The sequence below is a fragment of the Carex rostrata genome, chromosome 34, assembly GCF_964058835.1.
Source record: "Carex rostrata chromosome 34, lpCarRost1.2, whole genome shotgun sequence".
NCBI classification, from domain to species: Eukaryota; Viridiplantae; Streptophyta; class Magnoliopsida; order Poales; family Cyperaceae; genus Carex; species Carex rostrata.
The window spans coordinates 4,352,551-4,379,804 of NC_135951.1; the positions used below are offsets into that span (position 1 = coordinate 4,352,551).

Here is a 27,254-nt window from a genome sequence, read left to right on the forward strand (position 1 = left end):
AACAACTACAACATATAAAAATATTTGAATTTTTGCATGTTTTTTAAAGATAAACTAATTACTAAGCATTGTTTTTTTTAACTATCATTTGTCATTAATAAAATGGAAAGAAGTGGATAGAGTAAAGAAGAGTATCTAATTGAACTCACAAAAATATTTTATTAATAATTTTAAATAATATGTATTTTGTTTAATAATTTTATAATGTAAGATAGATTCTAATATGAGTTAATATTATAATTCAGAGTTATGGCGGATGAGAGCAAATCGGAGAACTCAGTATGATTAATGAATCGAATCATTGGAAGGAACTTCATATATAGAGATTGTATGGGTTTTCAAAAAGGAGGCGAATTTGAATAGTTGTCGGCATCACTGTGCACTCATCCGCATAAGGGCGAAAAATAGTTACTCGAATTAACTGAATGTTGTGATTGTTATATGAACCGCCAAAAATCCACCCTCATAATAAATTGATTTTTATAATTATGTAATCAATTACCCCAAATTATCAAATATATATTAAATTACTTTTAATTATCAGCTAATTATTTATTAGGATTAATATAAATATTTAGTAATAATAAAATTAAGCATTTGCTATGTAATAAACAGTTTAAAATAAAATTATTTATTTTTATATATATTATACATAATACTTAATATGAATTTACAAAAATTGTACTGTGAAGAATTGGTGAAATAACCACGCAAAAAGCATGTATTGAGTTTGATTTCAAATATTTGCTAGTTTTGGGGTTCAAAAATAATTGGGACAGTAATATAGTTAACATTTTTCTTATTCTGAATGTGGACTATATTTTTTAGTTTTTGGTTTTCAGACTAGGTCCAAATTAATTTGAGATCTTTTAAATTTGGGCTCTCTTCTCTTTTTTTTGTTCTCTTGGGCCTGATCAGATCCAGACCTATTTTCTTGTTTGTGATCCGATCTTCAAATCCCTTTCTCTCTCCTTCTCGACTCATGCACACACGGAGTAAAACACAGCAAGGGAAACAACAAAACTCAAACACACATATAAGCTCTTAACAGAACCCCATCATCCATAAACGACTCTCTTCACAACAATCTCTTTTCCTCTTACCTTCAAACTCTATGCGCGTGCTGACATTCATGTTGACTTCATTAAGCAATATGAGTGTGTTGGCTTAGTTGGTTAGACTTAAATTTTAAGCTCCACTAAAAAAGATGTTTTTAGCAAGTGAAATTTAAGAAATTAAATTTTTATTTTTCTTGAGAAGGACCAATTACTTACGTTATATAGAATGATGGCTTAAAATTTTAAACAAGCTTAAGATAGTGATTTTAAGTTTTGCAAAGCAGCAAGTATTGGATAAACTTAAGACTCCTTAGTCCCTTAAGGAGCTCTAAGAAGTTCTAAGGAAAGTGTGCCGAACACACATTTCCTATGATATAAAACAAAACAAGGACTTTGAATTGTGATAAAAATCATTCTCTAATCTTGAATTTCACCTAATCTTGAATTACTCAAACAAAACAAGGACCTTGAATTGTGATTATGATTGTCTGTTTCTGTCAGCTCCTCCTATGATATAATAACAGTAGTAGATTAATGTAATGTATCGTTGTGCTCTGTTAATTTGAAAAAACACAAACAAGAGCACACATTTCCGCTCCGTTTCTCTCAAATAATTTAGACCATAAATCGGGAATGCATCCAAATTCACGAGTCTAAAAAGGAGACCTTTTTGTTTGGATCCATCTATTTGTCATTGTTGTTCGAAATTGACCAAATTCTTTTAACATTCTTATAAACACATAAGAAATCCGTCAATTTGTGAAAAAGCCCAATTTCTGATCAGGCTTCGGTGGATCTTCTGTGACAGAATCCGGCACAATGTGGTAGGTGGTGGCGGCGAAAGACCCCTTGGGTTGTGCTCCTTGTGCACCTGACATTAATCTTTCTGTTTTATTACAAAATTGATACTGAGTGAGATTTGGTTGGTTGGTTTGAAGAAATCGAAAGAAAGAAAGAGACGGGGGAAAAAATTACATGAAGAAGCTACAAGTCAAGGAATGAATTTGGGGACACGTGTCAGGAAGATTTAAGAATGGAGGGACACGTGTAATCGTAATTGCACAGCACAATCTGGGCTTCACGCTTCATCTTGGGCCTAAAATATAAAATGCATTTTATTTCATTTTTGAAAATTATGAGCCCACAACGGTTGCAAAATTTGTGTGAGTTGTACCTTCATCTGATGAATCCCAGCCCATATAAAAAATTGAAAGGACAGTATTGCACTTATTTCAAAATACGATTTAAGTTTCTACCTTTCCCTCTTTTTTTCTTTTAGTTGCTCAAAATTTCAAAATTAGTTGATCCAATCTGACTTGTACATTAAACTTCAGTTTACAAATCCGAAGAAACCATAAGCAATTTTAACTAACATACATTAAAAAAATAAGAACAATTAATAAAATGCATTGCAGTGCAATACAAAAGAAGACAAGCACCGGGAAGAAATTAATCTGATAATTATGAGATATTAATCCGTCCATCTGTTAAGATATTTAATTAACTTTCTTAATACTATTCTAATTAATCCGTGTAATATGTAATCACACGGCTGAGAGATTTAGTTTTAATAAGTTTAAAATTATTCTATTTCTATTTTTTAAATCGCATTATGATACGCTGCTACAAAAAAAGTTGCGCGCATCTGCTAAATTACTTATTATGAGTTTCTAACTTCTATCATAAATTTTAAATAATTTTCACATTTTAATTTTTTTCTCAAAAATATAGTGATTATGAGCACAATTCACAGCAAAGCGCTGAGTCTGACTCTACTGTTATTTATGTCTTCTATAATCCTAAAATTATTATATCATAACAGAAAACCAATACATCCGAAATTATCAATAAAAGGAAATTACATGGGATCCAAGCCCAAATCTAAAAGAAAAAAAAAACATCTCGAGAAAAAAACAATCTCAAAATTAAAGTAACAAATATATATCACAATAGAAACAATTGAATCAACAAATAACTAACTGATTAAATGGTTTGACCTAAATTCATCTCACTATTATATGTTTAAGTATACTAATCATGTTAAACAGTTCAATAGTTCATCTCATAGATTATTAACAACAACCAATCATGCGATATTTAAAGACATTAAAGTACACGAGAAATAAAAAGAAATGAAAGAAGAAGCATCTCAAGACAGCCTCAATCTCAAGAAATGAGTGTCACGCTGCCATGCCTTTTGTACAAAAAAAAAAAAAAAATATATAGTTGCCTATAAAATTAACGTTAGCCAAGTAAAGGTACAATATTTAAAAATAGAAAAAGGATGAAGGTACATATATATTGATCACTTTATTCTTAAAATGACAAATGAAAAATAAAATTACTAACAGATCTGAGGCTTATCGGATCCTATTTTTTTTTATTTGTCAACATGCCTTTTTTGTTTCCTTCAAAATCTGAATTATTTCAATACATCTTATTTAAAAATTGAACAAGAAGAAAGACAAATTTTGATATCAATGATAATCACGGTATAAGACCATACATACATGTGTATTATAACACATCTAGCACATAAAAAATTAAAGAATTTGAATTAGATGAGTTAAAAGTAATACTCCTATAAATTTTGTGGTTAATTCAAATATCGTGAAAAAAAACAAAATTTGTACACTTCATATCATGATTTTTCCCCATTCATGCTTAGAGAGGGGTGATGCATTTACTATGTCTTCATATTACTACAAAAAAAAGGTGGGACTTTATTTAATATTTAAAAAAAGAAACGTGAATTGATAAGCCAAACTCAGACTATGAAATTATTTTAGAATGACACCAAACTGATACAAATTAACCTTGAATTGGAATAGAATAATGAAGTACTTTCCTCTAAAACCAATACTTGCCTCAATTTTTGGTTGACTAATATACAAATGTTTCAATCGTCAAATACTTGCCTCAATTTGTATTTAGTAGCTTTTTTTTATATTTACACTGCCTTTAAAAAATTCACAGAATTTAATTTAGGTCAAAGAATGGATTTTGGCTACCTCCAAATTCCATATTTTTAAAACTAGCTACATGGCGGTTTGAAGCAATATTTTTTAAAGGAATCATAACTTATGTTTAATTTATAAACATATCATATTATAACTTTTATTTCTAGGTTCATATAGCATAATAAATAACGTGTCTTGCATGAGTTAAATAGACAAAAATGACTCATACAAAAAATGAAAAGAAAAAAAGGGATATTTTTCCTAGATAAATATTTGTATTTTGATTACATACCATAAATAATTAGGTAAAATATAACAGAAAATCAATCTGACCAAAAATTATATTGCATCAAGCTGCAAAATCCATTTGCAACGTACTAGCAGCTAGAATTTGACACTAGCGCATTAATGGTTCGCTTAGAATTTTGGGTCCATATTAAAACATGGTTTTATGACCTTATTTAAACAGGTTTCTATTAAATTTTCCTTCAAACTCTTCTCTGAGGCTTTCACTTGTGAAGAAAAAATAAATTGGGTCCATCTTATTTGCTCATATATAGTTATAGGCCTATCTCCATCCAGTCACAAAACTTTTTAATAAATTACTTCTTATAAACTTCTAACTTCTATTATAAAGCTAATAATTAATTTTATATAATCTTCACATTTAAATATTTTTTTGAGTTAGGCTATATATAGTACTTTTGCAATGTACACTTATTTACTTCGATACAAGAATCATTCAATGTGCTTCAATTTTCATCCAGTGCGCATCTTAACACAAATTTAACGCCTGTGGATCAAAGCTTGTGCATTACATAGCACCATAGCGTCTCTCATATTTTTCTAAAATTTATGATGATTATAGAACAAATATACAGCAAAGCGCTATATTCCCAAAATTATAATATGAGAGCAGAAAACCAATGTATCAAACATGAGGAGGGTTCAAATGCCTCCATTTTTTGTGTCTCCATCATGCCTACATTTTTAAAAACTTAAATAATTCAAAGTTTAAAACTTAAACATCAAAATAAAACCGTTATATGTGATCTATGTTATTTTCTCTCTGTGTCCATAAAAAAATATTACATTTTGATTTTGCTTTTATATGAATCAATAGGTTGAAAAATCAACGTCTAGAAATTATCCACATTAGTATACATTTTACAAGCTCAAGATGATAACCAAAACAAAGTTGAAATGTTATACTTTTTTATACATGCATAGATAAAATGATGTAGTTCATATCCAACGGTATTATTTCAATTTTAAGATTTTTAAAAATAAGGGAATGATAGAGGCATTAGAACCCTCCTCATCAAACATAATCAATTAAAAAAATTCTACAGGATTCAACTACATAGATGTTGTCTCGAAACAAAAACAATCTCAAAATTTAATTAACAAGTATGTAGCACAAAATTAAGAGACAGCAAGGCATATAAATATTTTTTTTTAAGTTAATATTTAATCCTCTAAGAATGTAAAATATCATATTAAATTCGATATGATATTCAGAGCAATTCAATTCGTTTGAACATTGCGGCCAATAATTTATTTCAAAATTTGTTCCGTACGTAAAATAGTTGAAGATCTTTTACTTTCTATATTAAATTTAGAGATGTATGTTTAAATTTAGACTGTTTGACAAGGACTGAGCTTATACGGACTCATTTTCATATACAAGTTCGAGTGAATTATTTTTCCGATATATTTTTTAACCGAGTTCGAATGAACGTGTACCAAATTATATCTTCAGATGATTATTAAATACCCCAAGTGCTAACATTATGGAGACAGCGCAATACACAGCATAAAGTGCTTTCAATATCATATATGAATGAGAGCTCTATGGCAACCAAATTAAGTGCCTTCCTAGCACTGTTATCGATCTGAGAAGCGATCCTGGCTCTGCATTTACATATTTGAGGAGAAAGTTACGTTTACCAAAAGACGCTTGAAGATTTTGAACCAGCCATCACTACTAGAAAATCCATTTTTTTCCATGAGCTAGAAAATGGTTTTGAATTATTGATAACAACACTCAATTATAATGGAAATTGGCAGCCCAAAATGGCAAATGAACCACACTTTTATTATTTTTATAATTTCAAATGTCATGCATTCAAACTTCTTTGAATCCACAAGTCACTAACTAATTAGCAAGGTCGATTTGAAGTTCGTCTAAAGTTTAATAAGGCCTGAATAAATTATACACAAATAGGGAAAAAAAGAAAAAAAGAAAAAGAAAAATCAAATAGTAAAAGAGCATATAATAGATTTACTTCTTTTTTTATGTATAATTTAAAACATTTGTAAGCTACCAATTCATTAGTCCTTAGAGAGAGAAAAAAAACCCATATTATTAAAGAGATATAAAAATGGCCCTTCTATTGAGATGCAATAATACAAAAATGCCTAGGAATTACGAATACTACAATTTTGTATGCATAGGTGTTGCATGTGAATTATTGTTGCTTTATAATACCTCCATTTATTTGGAATTTTTACCCGGCATATTAACTTAGGTATAAGATTGGAAAGCATATTAACTTAGGTATACCAATTACTTCAGAGATCTTGAATGTAAAATAGTGCGGTATTTCAAATACGTAAGATAACCATTTTGAAATAAGAGGCGTAGAGATAAACAAATCTAATTTAAATTGTTTAGAATAATATCTCATGTAGATGAGAAAAAAAAATTAATATGTTGTGATTTTTTATACTGCCGTATAACAAAATGTAGTTTCTTAATTCTTTTAACTGTTATTATTCTTGTAGAGAGAAAATAATATAAATTGAATAAATAATATATCCTTGCGTATAGTGGTTTAGTATTTTCATGAACTTAATTTCACTATAAAATAATATAAACATAATATATAGCCAAAACATTTCCAAGGATAGCTCATGGAAATAATATGTCTCACTACTTCTATCCTATTTTCATGCACATGGGGTGAGGTATTTCCATGTGCTATCAATAAAATATAGTATTTGGTCTATCTGGTAGGTAATGGGTCATGCAAAAGTATTTTCAAGGGCAGACAAGATACATTTTCAAAGATAGGCAACAGATTTCTATGCGCTATTTTTTCCATAGTCTTGTCGTTGGAAATTGTTAGGTGTGTCAAAAAAAACAATTTTATTTCCAGCAGCCTTTTTCCCCTTGGAAATAACATAGAATGCACATTGAAAGAACTGAAATTCTAGTAGTATAGTTTGGCTCTCAGATAATAAGTTATATATATTAAAAAAATTAGCAATTAAACAGGTTGAACCACTGGTCCGACTAGTGAACCGTTTAATCGAATATTTAGTGAGTTGATGTGCAGTCTAGTTCTGATAACATTGTGCTTTATAGTATGCATGGATTCTTAAAAGGGGTGGGGAAGCAGAGCTCATCCCGGCTCCTCAAAAGTGATAACCATAGGATTTGTGACGTGATTCGCACAGGTTCTTAATCTAATCTCTTACACACTTTTCACTCGTCATTAAAGCAGTACGATTAAAATATTATACTGTAATGTTGATCATAATCGCTCTATAATGAGTTCCAAAACATTGCTCTAGCATTCTGATTCCTAGGGGTGCACAAAATACTCATGATTCGTAACTTGTTCAGAATCAACTCGGATGCAATTCATCGTCTAAACTTGAGTTGACTGATTCCGTTTACTCATGAGTCGAATCTGAGGGCAACTCAGCTCAATTCGGATTCAATGGTGGTATGTAATATATTACATTACTCTTATTTCAATTTTTTTACAAAACATAAATAATGGAAACATGTGAATTCTTGGTCTATAATATTATATAGGAAACACATTTTGCATCTAAAAATTTATGAAAGAAACAACTACCTATTGTTAAAATTGATAATTATATTTTACATATTACACATAATAATAAACTTTTTTTTTTTTTTTTTCTCTTCACCTACGGAGTAAATTTGAAATGTCATTGGATAACACTAAAGTAAGCACTAAAGTAGGCACGTTGTTATCTGTACCTTTAAATTAGAAATATCATTGGGTAACACCAAAGGAAGCACTAAGTAGCACCTTTGTGTAAAGTAAGCTTTAATTGGCAACTTTAACACAAAGTACCATGCGGATGTGAACACAGATAAATTAATTCTCAATTGAGGGATGGGCATGGGGCCATGGGTTATTAATTAACAACTGCTCTATTAATTTATGAACACTATGTTTTGGGTTTTGTGAGAAACCCACTTCCCACATAACAAATGTGTATATTACAAATTTGTTTGGACGGATTGCAGAGTAGGATAAATAAAAGCACTTTATTCTCTTTCACAATGGAATAAAGTGCTTCTCACATAACAACAAAAGTAATTGAAGCAATAAGTGTTCCACCAAAAGAAGTGTTTCTCCTAAATTTACTGACGGGTCACTGACGCTTCCACTTTGCCTTCACCAAATACCAACTACTTGTATTGTATTCCTATTCTACACGGATTGTAACTATGTGAATGCCACATAAAATCTGTTATTCTACAATATTGCAGAAGACTTACAATTTTGACGTCAAGCACTAGACTAAGACTAGTGCGTTATATTCTATCCCCAGCTACCTCTGTTACTGCATTCAAGCTCTGGTACTGCATTCAATCTATCTTGCAATCTCTGTTGCCGTAGGGTGCGCGTCCAAATCCCTGTTTCTCATCTCAGCCCTCTGCTCGATCTGTTGCCATCTCCGCCATCTGTTTCTCATCTCAGCCATCTGCTCGATCTGTTGCCATCTGGTAAACGTATCTCTTTCCAAAATCTCTAATTCTCATCTCTTTTGCTATCTTATTCTCAATCTGTTTCCTATAACTTAGTGACTTAGCTAAAACATCAAACATACCGAAATAAAACTTTTGTTCAGTTCAGTCCGGTTGCAATGCTAAATCAATTCAGTTTGGTTCTATTTTTGAAACCAATTTATAACTTTGCAAAATAATGTAAAGAAGTAATTATATTTTATTTTCCATAATGCCCATATTTCATCTAATGCAAAATTGTTTCTCAGAAAATCCAATACAGCATTTCCTGACAGTGTGGCGGGTCACTGACTAGTGTGTTCTTATCACCTGCAGGTCTGTGAATGCCACATAGCATCTGTTATTCTACAATAATGCAAAAGACTTGAGATGTTGTAGTCAAGCTCTAGATTAGTGCGTTCAATCCAGCTAGCTCTGTTACTGCATTCAATCTCTGTTCATCTTCTCTCTTTTACAATCTCTGTTTCGGATCCTCTCTGATCTCTTGCTTATTAACCAACCAATCTTTGCCTTTTGCTATTTTCATTCTCAATCACCAATTTAGTACGTGTTTACAAAAGAAAAAAAAAATTGCTACTAGTTATTTGTGATTCCCAAGCAGCACTAGCAAGGAAAAAACAAAACTAAAAAAAACTAAAAATTAGAGAAAAAAATTAAGCGGCCGCAGTAGAAGAAAGAAGAAACTTCAAGATGGCTCTTTCAACCATTGCAAGACTGGCAGGTACCATTGCTGAGTGGGCGGGGTCTGCTGTTATTGGGGAACTCATCAGCGCGGGTTTTTCATACTTGGGTAACCGTAAGCTGCCAGCTAACGGTGTAGCCGAGCTAAAGAGGATAGAGACAGCTCTTCCCCAAATCAAAGATGCCATGAGCATTGCCGAAGCTCTCAAGATGAAGGACCCGAGTTTTTGCCAATGGGTCGAGAAGTTTAGGCTAGCTGTTGAAGCATCCGAAGACATGCTTGATGATTTGGAATACAAAAAGCTGGAGGATATGGTGAAAGGCCGAGATGAGGAAGGTGGATCCGCTTCTAGTTCAAAGAAGAGAAAAACATGTACTATCAATGATGATACTTTGGAGAGGTTGAAGGAGGCTGTAACAATGTTGGATGAGGCTGCTAAAGGTGTGGGTAATGTCCTTCAAGCTGCCAATCAGTTTGGTATTCAGAATCTTTCTGAATCACAGCAAGAAGCCAGGAAAGTTTTTAGTCGTGAAACTACTTCCTTTTTAGTTGAAAGAGAGTTGTTTGGCCGGGAATTTGAGAAGCACAAGATAATTGATTGGCTAAAGCGGCCAACTGATGCTCGCCTCTCTTCGTTTGGTATTGTCGGGGTGGGTGGATTAGGAAAGACCACCATTGTACAATATGCATATCAAGAGATGCGCAGGTCAAATCATTTCGACAAAACAATTTGGGTTTGTGTTTCTACTAACTTCAGTGTTGAAGATATAACGAGAAAAATACTTGGTGAACTTGGGGAAAATAATTGTAGTAATAAACCACTAAATGCACTTCAAGAGACCTTAAAAGAAAATATACATTCAAAGAAAATTCTTCTCGTTTTAGATGATATATGGAATGATGAGAAAAGGAGTGACTGGGATCAAATGTTTGCTCCTTTGAGGTCTGTAAATGAAGGTAGTAAAATCATATTTACTACTAGAATGAAATCAGTGGCAGACTTGCTTGCAAGTGTGATAAGTACAGAGCATGAATCTCTATCATTACAGGGCTTAAGAGAGCAAGAGTTGCGATTGCTCTTTCAGAGTTATGCATTTCATGGTTTTAACCTTGACAATCATAGAGATTTGCAAGGAATTGGAGACCAAATACTAAAAATGCTTCGAGGTAGTCCGTTAGCAGCAAAAGTGATCGGATGCTTGCTGAATACAAGTATGGACCACCAGTATTGGAGAAGAGTTTTGAATCAGGGGTCTCTATTTAACTTAGAGAAAGCAAAGGTTGTGGTGGAGGTTTTGAAATTGAGCTACTACCATTTACCAGCAAATTTGCAGGTATGCTTTAGATTTTGTAGCATATTTCCTCAAGATCATCAGTTTGATAAAGATGACTTGATCAAAATGTGGATCTGTTCTGGATTCGTCCAGCAACAATCAAGTCAAGAAGAAAGGCTAGAAGATATTGGAGAAGATTACTTCAATCTTCTTTTGAGAAAGTCATTCTTTGAATATGGAGAATTAAGGAAAGGTGAAAGGAGATATGTTATGCATGATCTGGTGCATGAGTTGGCCCAAAACATTTCCTTTGGAGAATGTTGTAGAATAGAACCTAATGATAAATCAATTACCATACCTAGCACTGTACGACATGTTTACGTACATGAATGTGAAATGGAAAGGGTCTCCCATCTTGAAAATTTACGTAGCTTGGTTGTGACCACTTATCATTGGAATACGTATTCATTTGTTCTTCCAAAAAGTTTAATTAAGAAAAGTTTACGTTTACTGAAAATATGTGGATCTGGATATGGAAACAGAGATGGTGAAATGCCCAAAGAGATAAGATGTTTGGTACACCTTCGCTACCTATTCGTGGAGGGACCTCATTATGTCACTGATGAAATGTTCAAGTACTTGCTCCTTGATTCACTTTACAAACTTTATCATTTGCAAGTACTAGTACTAGAAATTCCAGGATATTATTCATATAATTCAGCAATTGAAACAACTGGAATGACCAATCTACTTAAGTTGCGTTATATGAGGCTTCCAAAGGAGATAATGCAAACCATTCATGGAGTCCACAAGCTGACATTTCTCCAACAGTTAACCTTTTTTGTTGGACAAGAGAGTGGTCAACGTATAAATGAGCTGGGCACACTAAAGAACCTCCAACATCTGTTTATTGAAAACATTGAGAATATAGGGGATCATACTGAAGCTAAGGGTGCCAACCTATTAGGGAAGAATAACCTCATGTCGCTCTCCCTGAAATGGACCTTAGTGAGCAATACTATTCACCCTGAGAAAATCATTGATAACCTCCAACCCCCTTCCAGTCTCATGGAATTGACAATTAATAATTATAGTGGCGAAAGATCTCCTAAATGGATGGAGGATTCACTACCTTTAAACCTATCATCCCTTAAATTACATAATTGTCCTTTTTGGAAAAATCAATTATTTTCTGGGAATATACCATATTTGAAAATTCTTGATATACGAGATTGTCGAAATCTGGACAAGTTACCTAATATGCCACTTTCTCTGACTGAATTTCGAATTAGACATGTGGGCTTGACTTCTCTTCCAGCTATGTATCAAAATTCTGGTAATAACACTCCTGCACCGTCATCCGCAAAATCATCACTAAGAGTAGTGAAGATAGAATGGTGCCCCAACTTAAAATCCTTGCATGGATTTTTGCAGCAAGACAATCTAGATTTGCAAGCTATTGAGGAATTAACCATCAACTTCTGTAAGAGATTGGTACACCTGCCAACTCATGGGTTTCGGAAGTTAACGTCCTTAAAATACTTAGAGTTAACAAATAACCCAAAGCTAGTGGCGATGGATTTTCAGGGCCATCTCCTACCAACAAAACTCCAACGACTTTACATGGGAAAATGTGGTGAACTTGATTTACCAATACTTGAGGCATCATATGGTATCACTACTCTCACTGAGCTGAAATTACAAAAAGCAAATATTATATCCATTGCTGCTGTACAAAACTCATTTAGTGCTCTTAAAAGCTTGGATATTGTGATTTGTCCAGCTCTTAAAAGCTTGGGTGCATTTGGGAAATTTGTATCGCTACAGAAATTAAAAATAAGTGATTGCCCAATGCTATTGGCAGATAATAACCAGAGCACCCTCCTTCCCATGGCACTCAAATACCTTTTAATAGAAAACTGTGGCAAACTTGATGAGCCACTGCTGGAATCAGCATCAAGCCTTCCTGCTCTCACTGATCTTTTGATTTTTAATTGTGCAAATATTTCTTGTATTCCCTCCTCAGAAAAAGCATTCGGATCTCTCAATTATCTACATATATCAGGATGCAAGAAGCTCGTTGAACATTCATCTAGGGAACAAGCACATGGTGCCGACCGAGGAAGTAGCTTGGCTTCTTTAAAGATCAAAGATCTTTCCATTGATGACCTCTCTCTCCTTCTCATCGAACCACTAAGAAGCCTCAGCTTTGTAAGCATCCTAACTGTTTTCAAATGTTCATGGATGGAGGGATTGCTGGAACAATGGCTTCTGCAAAACAATAGTACCCTCAAGGGGTTGACTCTCAATAATGTGAGTAATCTCAATACATTGCCTGCTACAATGGTGAGGCTCACTGTGCTTGAAAATCTGATTATCTATGGGGCTCATTTGCTAGAGGAGCTTCCAGAATTACCTGCTTCTCTAAGGCTGTTATATATCACTGGTGCAAGCTCTCTGAGGTCATTGCCTGCTACAATGGCGAGACTCACTGCCCTAGAAAGGCTAGAAATTTCAGGAGCTGATTTGCTTGAGGAGGTCCCAGAGTTACCTGCCTCTCTGAAAATAAAGAGAATTAGAGGCCGTGGTGGCCGATTGCTCTGAAACACAAGGACACTCTACTTTTATAACAGATCCCCAACTCATGTTGAAAAAACAAAACCATCTAGAAATCAAGAAAGTTGATTTGTTGGAGGAGCTCCTGGGGTTACCGGCCTGTTTCTCTAAAAATAAGTCCATTAAAGGCCGTGGTGGCAGGTGGCTTCTCTGAACCACTCTGATTTCATAACAGAAATCAATCAGATACATGGAATAGGATAATGCTTCATAACTTGCCAACCATATATTAATAAGGTATTTTCTTGTTCAAATTTATTGAATAAATTAAATGCTCTTGCAATGGATTTGTTTTTATTTTTTATTTTTTATCAGTAAGATATTCTTATCTGTGACTCTTCTTGTTTCAAACTTCAAAAAACTTTGTAGGTTATTTCTACTGTTGACTCATTCCTGCACAGACAAGGCCCACAAGGCACAAGGAAAAGAACGAACTACAGTGCCTTCCTTGCAGGTATATATATATATATATATATATATATATATATATATATATATACTAGTATCGTACCCGTGCGTTGTAACGGAGACATATTATAAGAGAAAAAATATATTTTTATATAAAAAAATATCAATGAAAATAATTATTCAAAAATTGAGAGACATGTTAATAGATAATTTATATGATTATGTCATTTTAATTACCTTAAACCATCTCTGATAATAATTTGATGTGATAATTCTGTACCAATGATATCAAATAATAGCTCGATTCAAATGTATTCAAATAATGACTTGTCATGAATGCAGTGTATCGATCACAAATTACAATTTACAACAATAATCATACTAAAATTTCCATTTCATAATGTCATGGTTGTATGAAAATAGAAAGTACATTAATTATCTAATCTAACTATACCATTGAGGACCCGGTTGAGTTGTTACTTGCTAATTAAAAACATCTCATTAATCAAAATAGAAGAGCACATACAACAGCAGCAATGAGCACATTGAAGGCGCTGGTGTGCCTCAGTGTCAAAGTCAGAGCATCTCAGATCACAGACTCTCATCGTGAGTCAGAGTGTCATAGTCGGTGCATCAGTGCCATTTACAAAGAGAAAGGATGAAGAAATACCCGTCAAAATGGATGTCAAAAGAGAACTCTATAATTTTTTCCATAAAAGAAGATTCAATGACATATCGGGTCGATTTTCTCATTAATACAAAGAAATACAAGCTAACTTAAATTGTCTACTCAAAAGATGCATGACTTAATTGCACAGTTCATTTATTAAAATTACCAGGACAGCAAAATCAATTGTTGCTTTATGGACTCAAACACCATTTATTATAACACTACATCAATTGTCACAAAATATACAGAGAAAAAGGGAGGAGATGGTGTTGGTACAGTGGTACTGGTACATTGGTTGTACCAATGACTCAAAGTGGTACTGGTACAGGGAACATGATGAATATATCAAACTGGGACTGAAACAACAAAACTCTGACTGGAGTAATCAATATACCAATTTCTAGTAATTTATGATTATTTAAAACTCTTTGATTCCTCTAAAATAAACACGTACACATGACAACAAAACATACCAATTCATCCTGTGGATTCTCAGCCCAACTGGTTCCACTCAGTATAGATTGGAATATGACAATACTGATCTTTACATGCAAAGTAAAAACTGACAATGGTTTGAGAAGTAAAAACTATATACCATGAACATGGCCACTTCACATGCCTTACTGGCACATAGTAGTTAATATCTTTATTGGTCAATGCATTTTCCTTATCTGGATTTATTAAGCCAAATAAAATAAATAATAAATCAGTAAAGAATTCTAGGCAACTCAATGATTGGATTGATACCCGACAGTAGATATTAGATCATTTCAAATGCACAAACCAAACAAAAAGTAACACAAATACCCTTCTAATTAGGTATCGATCTCCAACTCCAGACTGTTGCTGTAATTTACCATCTTGCCTTGTAAATAAGAGAAGGAAATCACTTGGCTTGGCCTTTTCTATTCTCATAATCTGATTTACATCATTTTGGATGTAGGAGTTATTATTTCATTTCGACCCAAAAAATTAAATAAAAACATTAGAAAAGAAAGCAGTACAGTAACCTTGTATTCTTGAATTTTGTGCATGCCAACTTGCAATAAAATAAAATAAGAGCAAAATTAATTAGCTGAAACTTCCTTTAAACCATACAAAACAGGACCTAAAACAGCAAATGCAGCTCAGAGACGAAACATTGGCCTGTTTCTAATACCTATATTAGTTCTCAAGAAAAAATGTACGTAAAAGGTAGAATTAAGCCTCAGCTTGCACTAAATGAGCAGCAGCAGAATCAATGTTATCGCCTTTTTCATCCTCTCCTGGTTCATGTCTTTCTTCAAAGTCCATCCCTTTCTTTCTGCACAAGCAATTGCTTGGCTGCTAGCTTCTTTTGTATCATATACACCTTTCACAAGAAGACGATTATTATTATTTATTAAACAGATGACAAATTGAATTTGTTTTTAAAACAAAGAATGTACAAGAAACATTGGTAGTACCATATCATTAAATTGAAATATCTAAGTAGTTTAATTTCAGCCCTGTGCATCATTAAATTGACAAACATTGGTAATACTATAGCATTCAGCACTGTATATGTAAGTAGTTTAATTTCATAAATTGACAAAGTATATCTAAGTAGTAGTTTAAATATCATCAATTTGCCCAATTTGCCCAAAAACCCAATTAAACTCAAAGTCTAATGCTTTTAGTAAAGAAAAACAAAGGAGTATTGAGGATTTAATTTTAAGAATTACGCACCAACACTCATCAAGAAGAGATATAATCCCTCCAGGTTTCTAAAGTACAAATGAAAGTCAAAGATGTCAAGAGTAATAATCTAATATACAATATTTTTAGAAAAAATAGAGATAATTGTTTCAAGTCTGCTGGATTTAAAGGGCCACAGAGATATTGACAATTTCTTCCATGGCCATGTTTTTTTTATCTCCTCACGTGTTTTCCCAGAAAATTTTCTCCTCATTCCATTGAAAGATGCGTTGCAACAAAAATATTACAGAAAAATATTATTAATAAAAAGGATCCGTGGATCAGGTTTTTCCATGTACACGCTGACAAGAACCAGTATAGAGATTTATGGTCATTCTAGATAGTAGGTACGATGGTACATGGTGCAACCTACCACAACCATAAAGCTTTCTTGGCTATAAGAGATGCTAAATTAAATTAAACCAACATATACAAGATGCACATCCATATTGTATAAAGCTAAAAGAACATCACATACCTCCATCGTTCTTAGATTAATTTTGATGCGCTCCTTTCTACTATTAAGATCTGGCAGAGGTATGTATATACACTTCTCCAACCTCCTCCTGCATCACATGCACCTTAAGATGACTATAAAGTACACCAGTTTAAATTATATAGTACGAAATACATCTACAACATTGAGCTTTTTAATGTTATGTTGTCAAGCCATAATAATGGCACACGTAAATTAAACCCTTTGCTTCTTACTATCTTGAACAGATCAGGTCATGCCCAAAATGCATATATAGGTGGCAATAGCATTAAGAGTGAGGCTATGGCACTATGCATAGTGCAAATTGGTCCGTATTACAGATTAATGTTTTCATTTTTAAAGTCCAAATGTCAATGTGAGTTGTTCAACATGATTTCTATATAAGAATGTACTTGCAGGCAAAATTTTATATTTTTTATAAAAAGAAATATTATATTTTTAGATAGGTACAAAATCACTATTTTTAGTAGGATTGATGGGAGAAATAAAGGGATTTTACCTCCTTTTTCTTGTCACCCCTCCTTTTGCCTTCATGGAAAGTATCTGAAAGAAAAAAATGAACTTAATTACACAGTAACAGTTTACTGGGACACAAGTTAACCAGTAAGATTTTCTTCATCAATTAATAATGGGACTTGTGAAAAAATAAATTTCCAAAAAACTAACATAGAAAAAATTACAAAATTAACAGATTAAATAAAATTGTTACAAAGTTTAATTTCCTAAATAGTGGTTTAGGCAGACTAAGGCAAATAAGAATGGCAGCCTATAAATCTCCAGGCATTGGAAAGAGGAAGTCAAACAACCAGGCCCGAGTGAACCAAATGAAGTTCAAACTAAACTGGATCAGGCGATATCTACGTGAGAGAGAAAGAAAGGGAGAAAAATCCCCATTGAAACCTTGGATAAAAAAGCTTCCGGCTAGTTTCGTTGGGATTCATCGAGCATTCACGAAGCATGGCATAGACTTCTTCATCGCTATGGTTGGATGCAAACTCCTTAATAATCTTGATAGTTTTCCTTACCCCCGCTGGAATCGATGCTGCTGAAACCCTAGATCCGTCGCCATTCTTTCCTGACCACCATTCATATTCGTTTTTCCAGAAATAGAAGCAGACGGGGGAGAGAGATATTTGGGGGTTGAGTCGAGTGGGATTTAGACACAGACGAGAAAAGAGAGAAATCGAGAGCAATTTAGATCTTCGTATGGTACGTAGTACGTGTGTCGGAGATGGGAAGAGTCGCTGAGCCAGAGAAAAGCCATCCGCAAAGGGATGTCGGAGAGGCGACCGAGGCAGAGAGAAGATCTGCGAGAGAGAGTCGTGACTCCCGACAGAGAAAAAATGGGAAAATAAAGTGGCGTGGGGAAGGAGAAAAGATAGAGGGAGTTTAGTTTTCCGAAGAAGGGATTGATCGGGGAGGGTTTAATTTTTCTCCAGCGAAAAAATTAATTTCATCTGCACGATTTTTTATTCAAATCCGACGGTGCAAGGGAAAATGCGTGTGGTAATACGTGTGTCTATACATGTGGCGGGTCCAATTTGAACTAAATGTAGACTTCTACACGTATAAAGGATGTATTTAATCAAAGGAAGGCAGATTATTTTACTGGAGGGTTCAGATTCAATTCGAATTTAGATCAATCAATCTCAACCGTTAGACTTTCTGTCAGTCAATTCAATTTAAGATGCATAATATAGAGGAGAGATATCTCACCTTGTTTCCATGCTATTTGTTTTACTTTACTTTATATATTTAAATTTGAGGGATACTAACATATTTCAAATTTATAACTCTCCCTACATCTAAACATGCCCGGATAAAAGGAGGGTTAACAATAAAAAAAAATGAAATGTGTTAATTAGAACAACAACGACTCAAATTTTTTTTTAAAAAAGGACCCTGAAAATTTGCAAAGAGAACTGAAATAACTAAAACTATACAAGAAAAATAAGGTTTATTTTGGTAAAAAGAGAAAATTCTTATTTAAAAGAACATGCACAAAATTCACAAAGTGTCTGATGTTGTTAGCTGAAATTATTTTTAGCTGTTCTTTCCTTTTGGTTTTTTTCTAATCATTTTTTTAGGTGGTGCTGGCCAGTAGTTGAGATTCTAACCTCTCTTGAATTGAATATGATAATATCAAATATTACGTACACTGGTCCTTTGCCGAGTTGTTTGCATTGAAGGTATTTTTCACTAATTCTTTTTCCACAACTTGCACATTGGAACTCAAACTGCAGCTGGAAGTGCAAAATCAAAACAGAGGGGCTGCAGAGCAATTTTAGTCCAGCTCAGGAGATTAATGAGGTTAGACTATCAATTGAATAAAAAAAAAGTGTTATTAGTCAGGGTTCTGAAACTCGGAATCGGAATCGGAATCGGATTTTTGACCGCCGAGTCAGAATCGGATGAATCGGCCGGAATCGGAAGAATCGGATCGGTAACTCGGGTTTTTTTGGCAGAACCCTTGTTTTGTAGCCAAAAAATAGGAAAAAATTGATAAAAATAATTTGTAAAAAAACTATATTAATTAAGACAATGTTACACTCAAATTGTTATATCCCAAAAATTTAAATAAATATTAATCATGATAAATTTAAAATTTTTCACTCAAATATTTTTTTTACTAATTAATCCAATGATTGTTTAGAACTTATATTATTAATTTAATATATAAATTGAAAATTTTGAGATATAAATAATTTATGAAATTATATAAATAAAATGAGAATTTGAAATTAAAATAAAATGATTCGTGTAAAGAAATAAATAAATAGGTTTGTAATTAGTAGAATAAATATACAAGTTTTGTACGAATAATTATATATATAAATTGCAAATTTTATTTATTTAGAAATTATAAAGATGTGAGTTGATAATTACATGTATATATACATATATACTAATTGATATTGAATTATCCGAATTCTGAGAAAATTTGAAATCTAAAAATTTATTTACAAGTTTTGTTAGATTATTGGGAATATAATTATTCTAATTATCATGTATGAATATATATAAATTGAATTCTAAAATTTGAAAGATAGAAATGTGAATTATTCGTGCAAATTAATCATAAATTTTTACAAGAGTTTGGATTGAAATTTTTACAACTGTAATGAATTATAAAACAAATTAAGTGAGTTCATATAAATTATGAATTGTTTGAACCATTGGATCACAGATAGCACGAATCTTGAAATCATCTAGTCACTTGATTTGGATTGAATGACAAAAGGGATTTAACTCAAATGAATAGAAATTTCGGATCCATTTCAAATCCCCTTCATTCCTCTCCCTCACTGACAGTGGACCCCCCCCCCCCCCCACAGATCCTCTTCTTTCTCTCTTCCCTTCTCTCCCGTCCGCGCAAACACAGGGGCGAAGCCCCTTTCTCTCTTCTGTCGCCTTTCAGTCAAATGGCATAGCTTCTACGCCTTTCATTCAAATCGAATGGCACAGCTTCTATGCCTCTCAGCGATCTCCTCAGCCGGTCTTCAGCCTTCTCCGCCAGGGACTCATCTCCTCCTACGGCAGAGCACAGTCCAGGTTAGTTGGAAATCGGAATTTTTTGAAATGAAATCGGCTCAAATCGGCTCAACTCGGTGTAACTCGGCTTGAATCGGTGTAACTCGGCCGGAAAATCGGAAAATCGGCCGATTCCATCACTGTTCATCCGAGTTTTGCCGAAAAACTCGCACGGGCGTGAGAATCGGGTAAAACTCGGCCCGGACACCGCCGATTCCGAGTCGACTCGGCCGAGTCAACTCGGAATCGGCCGATTTTCGGAACCATGTTATTAGTCATATCAGTCATATCTCTAATTAACAGTATTGGATAGGTGGTCGTGAGGATCAAGCCGCATTCAAGTCTAACTGGATCTATTATCTATAGAGGTTGGCTATGCTCAAACGTTTTTTTCTAGCCTCAAGAACAAATGACTCGATTTATCAACTTTTAAAGTCCAAACCGTTAGATGTTCAATCTATATTAAAATGTGTTTGGAGACTAAATTTTACATTTTTTTGAAATTTTTGTACTATTTATTAAGATTGTTTGAAAGTTGTTGTTTTTCAATGGTGCAGAAACTTAATAAAAACAACGATTTTCAAACCATCATAATAAATATTAAAAAATTTCAAAAAATGTAAAATTTGGTCTCCAAGCACATTTTAATATAGATTGAATATCTAACATTTGGATCGATTGTTTGGACTTTCAAAACCGAAAAACTGAGTTATTTGTTCCTTCAGCTAGGAAAAAACGTTTTGAGCTGAGCTAACCACTAGTCTATATATATATATATAGTTATGGCATGAGATTTTGGACAAAATACTAGTTATGTGAAAATGGTATTAGTGTGCAAATTCAATTGTTTTGTACACAAAAAACAGAGCACGTTGAGAACGAATCTGAAAATTGAATCTATATACAAATTGAAAATCATTTGACAGTTTTGTCAAATTCACGAGGCAGAAAATTGAGAATGCTTGTGAAATATATTTATGGAATTTAAAGGGGTAATCATGCAAACTTTTCGTTGCTGATTGAATAGTTCATAACACTGACCCAATCCTCATTGACAATTTTATCCGTAAAATAAATTTTTAAAAAAAAGACATGACTTTTGCTACATGGCAATCTCTTGAATGAAAAAAGCCATGATTATAGATAGAATCTAGCATTCATTAACTACCTACAGAGGCATTGGATTTTCATTAACTTGTTTTAATTTCTGATTAATATTCTGATTAGAGATTAGGGAAGCAATGGTGGGAGCCAGGAGGCCTGTAAATTCCTTCAATCCTTTACTGAAATCATGATTTACTGGTACAGCCTTCTCTAGCCTTGGTGGCAATGATTCGTGTGAACCGCATCCCTACGGCTGAGCCTGTATGTGGCTCTGTCAGAGTACAAGGACAACATGTGACAAATCAGGCTAGCTTTTACATCAGGTTAAACTTGAACCCTATTGCAGTTCCAAATTGTATACTGAAGAGGTTAAATTTGGTGAACTCAATTTAGGCCTGATCAAAGGTTTGAATTAAATTGGCCCACAAGTTTAATTTTGGTTACAATATATATTACTATTTAATAACACTGGCACTGGCGTATATATACTGCTGTACATAGATGACACGTGTAAATATCCGTTGGTACACCTATTTTTTACTCAATAATCAAATATAAATATCTATTGCCTTCTTCCTAACTGATTACATTGCATACATAGATGACACGTGTAACGTTGCATTCTAGCCGATACGGGCAACACTGAGATATGGGCCCACCCAAGACGAATACAGGTAGTGGTTGTGAAAGAGAAATAGCAAATACTGTTAAAAAATAGAAATAGCAAGTACTGAAATCTGAACTGAACTAGAGTGAGATTTGGTTTGCAGAAATTGAACGAAAGAAAGAGAAATGGGGAAAAGATTTATATGAATAAGCTACTAGCTAGCTAAGGGATGAATTTGGCCAGGGCAACCCGACACGTAAGAGAGTTGACTGACACGTGTCAGGAAGATTTATATGAAGAAGCTTGTTGGGTTAGTTCCTAATATGAATTTGCTATTGACATTTGCTATTAGTCCCTAATATGAAGAAGATTTATATGAATTTGCTATTGACATTTTAGATCTTTCATGGGTTAGTCCCTAAAAGAAATTTGTTTCATAAATTACAATAGATTATCACCTATGATATTTATTCATGACTAAATTTGAAAAAGTACATTCATTTAAACTTTTGTACTCATGTTCCTTAATATCTTGGTCAATATTGTTGTTTTTTTGTTGGTGGTCCCTACGGTTTCTTGTCATGTGAAGTTTTTTAAATTCAAATTGTATTTATTGCAATTGACAAGATATTTTTCTCTTTCACAGATTCAGACTCATGTAGTTCTTCAGGAAGTGGTTCCGATACCAAAGCCTCAACACTGCATGAAAACAAGGTACATTTTTTTTTTATTGTGATTGTATTTGTTAGGGCTACTAAGCATCTACTCGATGATAAAAAAATTGATGGTATATTATCTGATGGACATTTTTTCACACTTCAATCTACAGGAAAAAGCTTATGGGCCTGCTTCGTATCATGAAAAAAGTAACATAACTTTGACTGTTTTATAGCTTACCAGTACAGACTGGTAACATAAATTGCTCCGGAACTGTCCTTTCTAGTGATCATTGGCGAAGAAGCCAGAATAATTAAAACAAGGGAAATACCAATGACCAATTGTTTCATTGTGCTAGTACTAACTCGGTAATGTACTGTGCATCTTAGTTTGTCTCTTCTCCACATGTCTAAATTTGTTTTTCCTTTGATATTGCAATTAGATGAGATGATAAAATTATTTACCTAAAACAATTTTATTCTTGTGATTTTTACCCATATAAAAAAATAGTAAAACAAAGTTGAAAAATATAAAATTTGGCCTCCAAGTACATTTTTATATGAATATCAACAACATTTTTATACGAATATCATGTGGAGCGGTTCCAATCGACTATTTGATGTTTGAAAATAGAGATGTACCATAGCCTCCTAGAAATATAGCCTGGTTCAAATTCAGTTAAGGCAACAAAATTAAATGAGTCAGAATTTATATATGGAATAGTTTATATTTGGTTACTAACTTTGATTCATAACTAATGCATCTAGAAGATTGCAAAAAAAGGAGGGCCCTCAGAAGCTAAGGCGAGAAAGAGAAGAGGTAAAAAGGCTATAAAGAGAAGGTGGGTTGTTGTCTTCTATGCGAAACAGTTCATTTAACTTTTAATAATTTTTGTTACGGATTATTTTATTATTATTTGGACACTGATAACAATCTCCGCAGGTCTATCTCCGCAAAAAACCCCGCACTAACTGTCAAAAAAGTCATGGGGGGACCGCTCAATCATTAATACTCCGCAGAAAATGTTAGTATTTAACTTGAAACATCAAAGTATTTATCCTGGATGTGCAAAGTATTAATCCCTATGCAATGATCTCTATTTATGACTGAATAAATCAATCCATTAATTGTCCCCGCACAACATTTTTTTTTTTTTGAATTGTCCCCGCACAACTGGGGACCATTAAATAAACAATCTCCTCATAAATACTTGTCAGTTATCCTCGCACAAAATTTCCTTTTTTTTTGGATTGTTCCCGCACAACTGGGGACCATTAAATAAACAATCCCCTCACCCAATGATAAACATTTCTCACACATAATGATAAATACTTTATGTTACATAGATAAATACTTCTCAGACATAATTGTAATTTTCAGTAAAAACATCAATGATAAATACTCTCACACATAATGATAAATACTCTATGTTATATGGATAAATACTCTATGTTACAAAGATAAATATTTTATGTTACGTAGATAAATATTTCTCAAACATAATTGCACTTATAGTAAGAGTTAGGCTGGGGTGCTATGGATAGCATAGTGGCCTTTATGCTACGGCTCAATATTCGAGTTTTCAAAATCCAAACGGTCGATCCGAACCGTTCATCTTATTCTCCATATTAATATCTGCTTGGAGACCAAATTTTACATTTTTCTAAATTTTTTTACTATTTATTAAGTATTTTACAAAATTGTTGATCCAACGGTGGCTGCACAAAACAGTAAAACCGTTGGATTAGCGATTTTCAAAGTGGCTTAATAAATAGTAAAAAAATTCAGAAAATTATAAAATTTGGTCTCCAAGCAGATATTAATATGGAGAATAAGATGAACGGTTCGGATCGACCGTTTGAATTTTGAAAACTTGAATATTGAGCCGTAGCACGGGAGGCCACTATGCTATCCATAGCACCCCAGCCTAACTCCTTATAGTAAAACATCAGTGATAAATACTCTTAGACATAATAATAAATACTCTCATTATAAAGAATAAATACTTTATGTTACATAGATAAATACTTTTCAAACATAATTGCAACTTACAGTAAACATCAATGATAAATACTTTATGTTATATGGATAAATACTTTATGTTACATGGATAAATATTTCTCAGAAATAACAAATAAACATTTATTAACAGGGATTGTTATTAGATAACAGTATAATTAATGCGGAAATTGTTTTTAAAGGAATAATTAATGCGGGAATTGTTATTAGAGGAAAGCATAATTAATGCAGGGATTGGTATTAAATGACTCTAATTTAATGCGGGGATAAATGAAAATTTTTAGCCAAATAAGTGAGGAGATATGACAATTAAGGAAGAGAGAGAGTGCGGGGATAAATGAGAGGACAGAGGTGGGGGGATTGTTATAATTATTCTTATTATTTTTGTTTTTTGGCATTTTAACAGAAAAGGCAAGGCTCCAAACAGAGGCAAAATCAGTTGAGGAAGGAAGGAAGCAGGCCAAAGCTCTACATGCGACAAAATGGGCTTTTCATCAGGGTACTTCGTCTCACTTGATTTTTCTATATATTCTCAATCTTCATTTTCTTTTGAAGCAATTTTTGTTCCTTATTTATAAGAGCGCCATACTGTTTTTGAACTAAGTGTCTGTTACCTGTCATTTGTTGCAGTATACTGGTTATTGTACCAGACGGGGGTTGTTTGGTACCAGCATTAGTTGGAAACTTGGGAATACCTGGTTGGTGGTTTGCAGAATTTTAACCAAACTGAGACTTGACCGAATTTCCAAAATTAGAAATTGCCAATACTAATAATTAGAAAAAAATATCTGTTTGACAAAATGGTACCAGCATAAACAAGTATATAAATTGATGTTCTCTAAGCGGCTCTTGAATTAAAAAAAAAGGAGAATTTGTAAAATTAATTTGGTACACATCCTTTTTACTCTATTATCAACATATATGATTATATGCATTGTCATTTTCCTAACTTGTTAGTTACATCACATACATATATATAGATGACACGTGTAACTTTGCAGTCTAGCCGGTACCAGCAACACCGAGATCGGGTTTACCATCATCCTTGACCTTATCCTCCAACTTGTTCACCGGCACCTCCGACTCATCCTTGTCAGACCTTATGGCCATCATTGGTGGGTCTTCTGTGGCAGAACCTGGCGCAGTGTGGTAGGTGGTGGCTGTGAAAGACCCCTTTGGTTGTGCTCCTTGCCGTGATTTTTATTCATAGGAAAATTTAAAAACAAAATATTAAAAACAAGAATGGGTTCGTAGAAATTTGAAAAACAGGAAGGGGTACGCGGCCCATGGCGTCCCTTAGGGACGCCATACCAAACTCCAGTCCGACGGAAAAAATTAAAAAGCCATGGGACGCCATGGCAATGGCTGGTTCAATGGGAAAAAAAAAAAAAAAAAAAACAATTTCGGAAAACTGGGACGCCATGCCAATGCTTGGGTCTGTAGAAAAAAAAAACTGAAAACGAAGCTTTACTTAGCGATTTTCAGCTCAAAAAAGAGCTTTTGTGAGGCTTGTATATGGAACTGGGTATGCCATGGCGTCCCTATTATTTAATAATTTTTTAATTTTTTTTTTTAATTTTTTTTTAACTTTTTTTTTAAGATTTGAATTCTAATCTTGGCATGGCGTCCCAGGGATGAATACAACTCATGGCGTCTCATGCCCAGATTTTTTTTTTTTTTTTTTCTGACGGACTGGAGATTGGCATGGCGTCCCTCAGGGACGCCATGGGTCGCGTATCCCTTCCTGTTTTTAAAATTTCTACAGACCCATTCTCGTTTTTAATACTTTTTTTTTATATTTTCCTATCAATAAAAATCACGGTGCTCCTTGTGCACCTGACATTAAGTTGAACTACGAAAACTGATACTGATGGAAAAAATAGAAATAGCAAGTACTGAAAACCTGAACTGAACTGAAGTAGAGTGAGATTTGGTTTTGTAGAAATCAAACGAAAGAAAGAGAATTGGGAAAATATTATTATATGAAGAAGCTACTAGGGATTTGGGGATAACCCAACACGTAGGAGAGTTGACTGACACGTGTGAAGAAGATTTAAGGATTGAGGGACGCGTGTAATTGTAAATTTGTAATTGAACTGCACTCTATCTGGTGTTTCATCTCGGGCTTAAAATAGAAAATGCATCTTGGGTCTAAATTTGTGAGCCCACAACGGATCCAAAAATATTTGTGATGACTTAAGCGAGATACACTTTCATCTGATTAATTTCTTTCTAAACTATTCTAATCCATCTAATCTTAATCAGATGGCCACTGAGAAGTTTTGTTGAAAATTAAAATAATATATTTCTACATTTTGAATCTTATTTTCAATATAGTTATTATTGATGCCACTAATTTCCATCATAAATTTTAATTAATTTTCACATTTTATTGTTTTTTCTCCATAAATATAATGATTGTGAGTACAAATCACAGCAAGCAACAATAAAAAAAAACAACAACAACAAAATATCGTCTCGAGACCTAAAAAAAAAAAAAAAAACTATCTCAAAATTAAAGTCAACAAATAATTAAATAGTTAGACAGTTAGACCTAACTTGATCTTGCTATTATATGTATAAGTATATTGTTCATCCTAAACAGTTCATCTCATAAATTATTAACAGCAACAAATTATGATGACATATTTAGATATATAT

At 33.3% G+C, this 27,254-nt stretch overlaps 2 protein-coding genes across 4 annotated transcripts in view; both read left to right on the forward strand.

Moving 5' to 3' along the window:
- The window catches only part of LOC144548925 (disease resistance protein RGA2-like), a 91,942-nt gene extending 69,310 nt beyond the window's left edge, over positions 1-22,632 (forward strand). The window contains exons 6-7 of the mRNA XM_078297655.1: positions 22,081-22,227; positions 22,564-22,632. The gene's annotated coding sequence lies outside the window, so the exon portion shown is untranslated. The remainder of the gene's footprint in view (positions 1-22,080; positions 22,228-22,563) is intronic.
- The window catches only part of LOC144548924 (putative disease resistance protein RGA1), a 49,371-nt gene continuing 31,415 nt past the window's right edge, over positions 9,299-27,254 (forward strand). For 2 of the 3 annotated variants that reach the window (XM_078297648.1, XM_078297649.1), the window contains exon 1: positions 9,299-13,307. In XM_078297648.1, coding sequence (XP_078153774.1) covers positions 9,504-13,307 — 3,804 coding nt within the window. In that variant the 5' untranslated portion in view covers positions 9,299-9,503. Of the gene's footprint in view, positions 13,450-27,254 lie in introns of all 3 variants that reach the window. The other variant, XR_013509501.1, reaches the window with a different exon arrangement.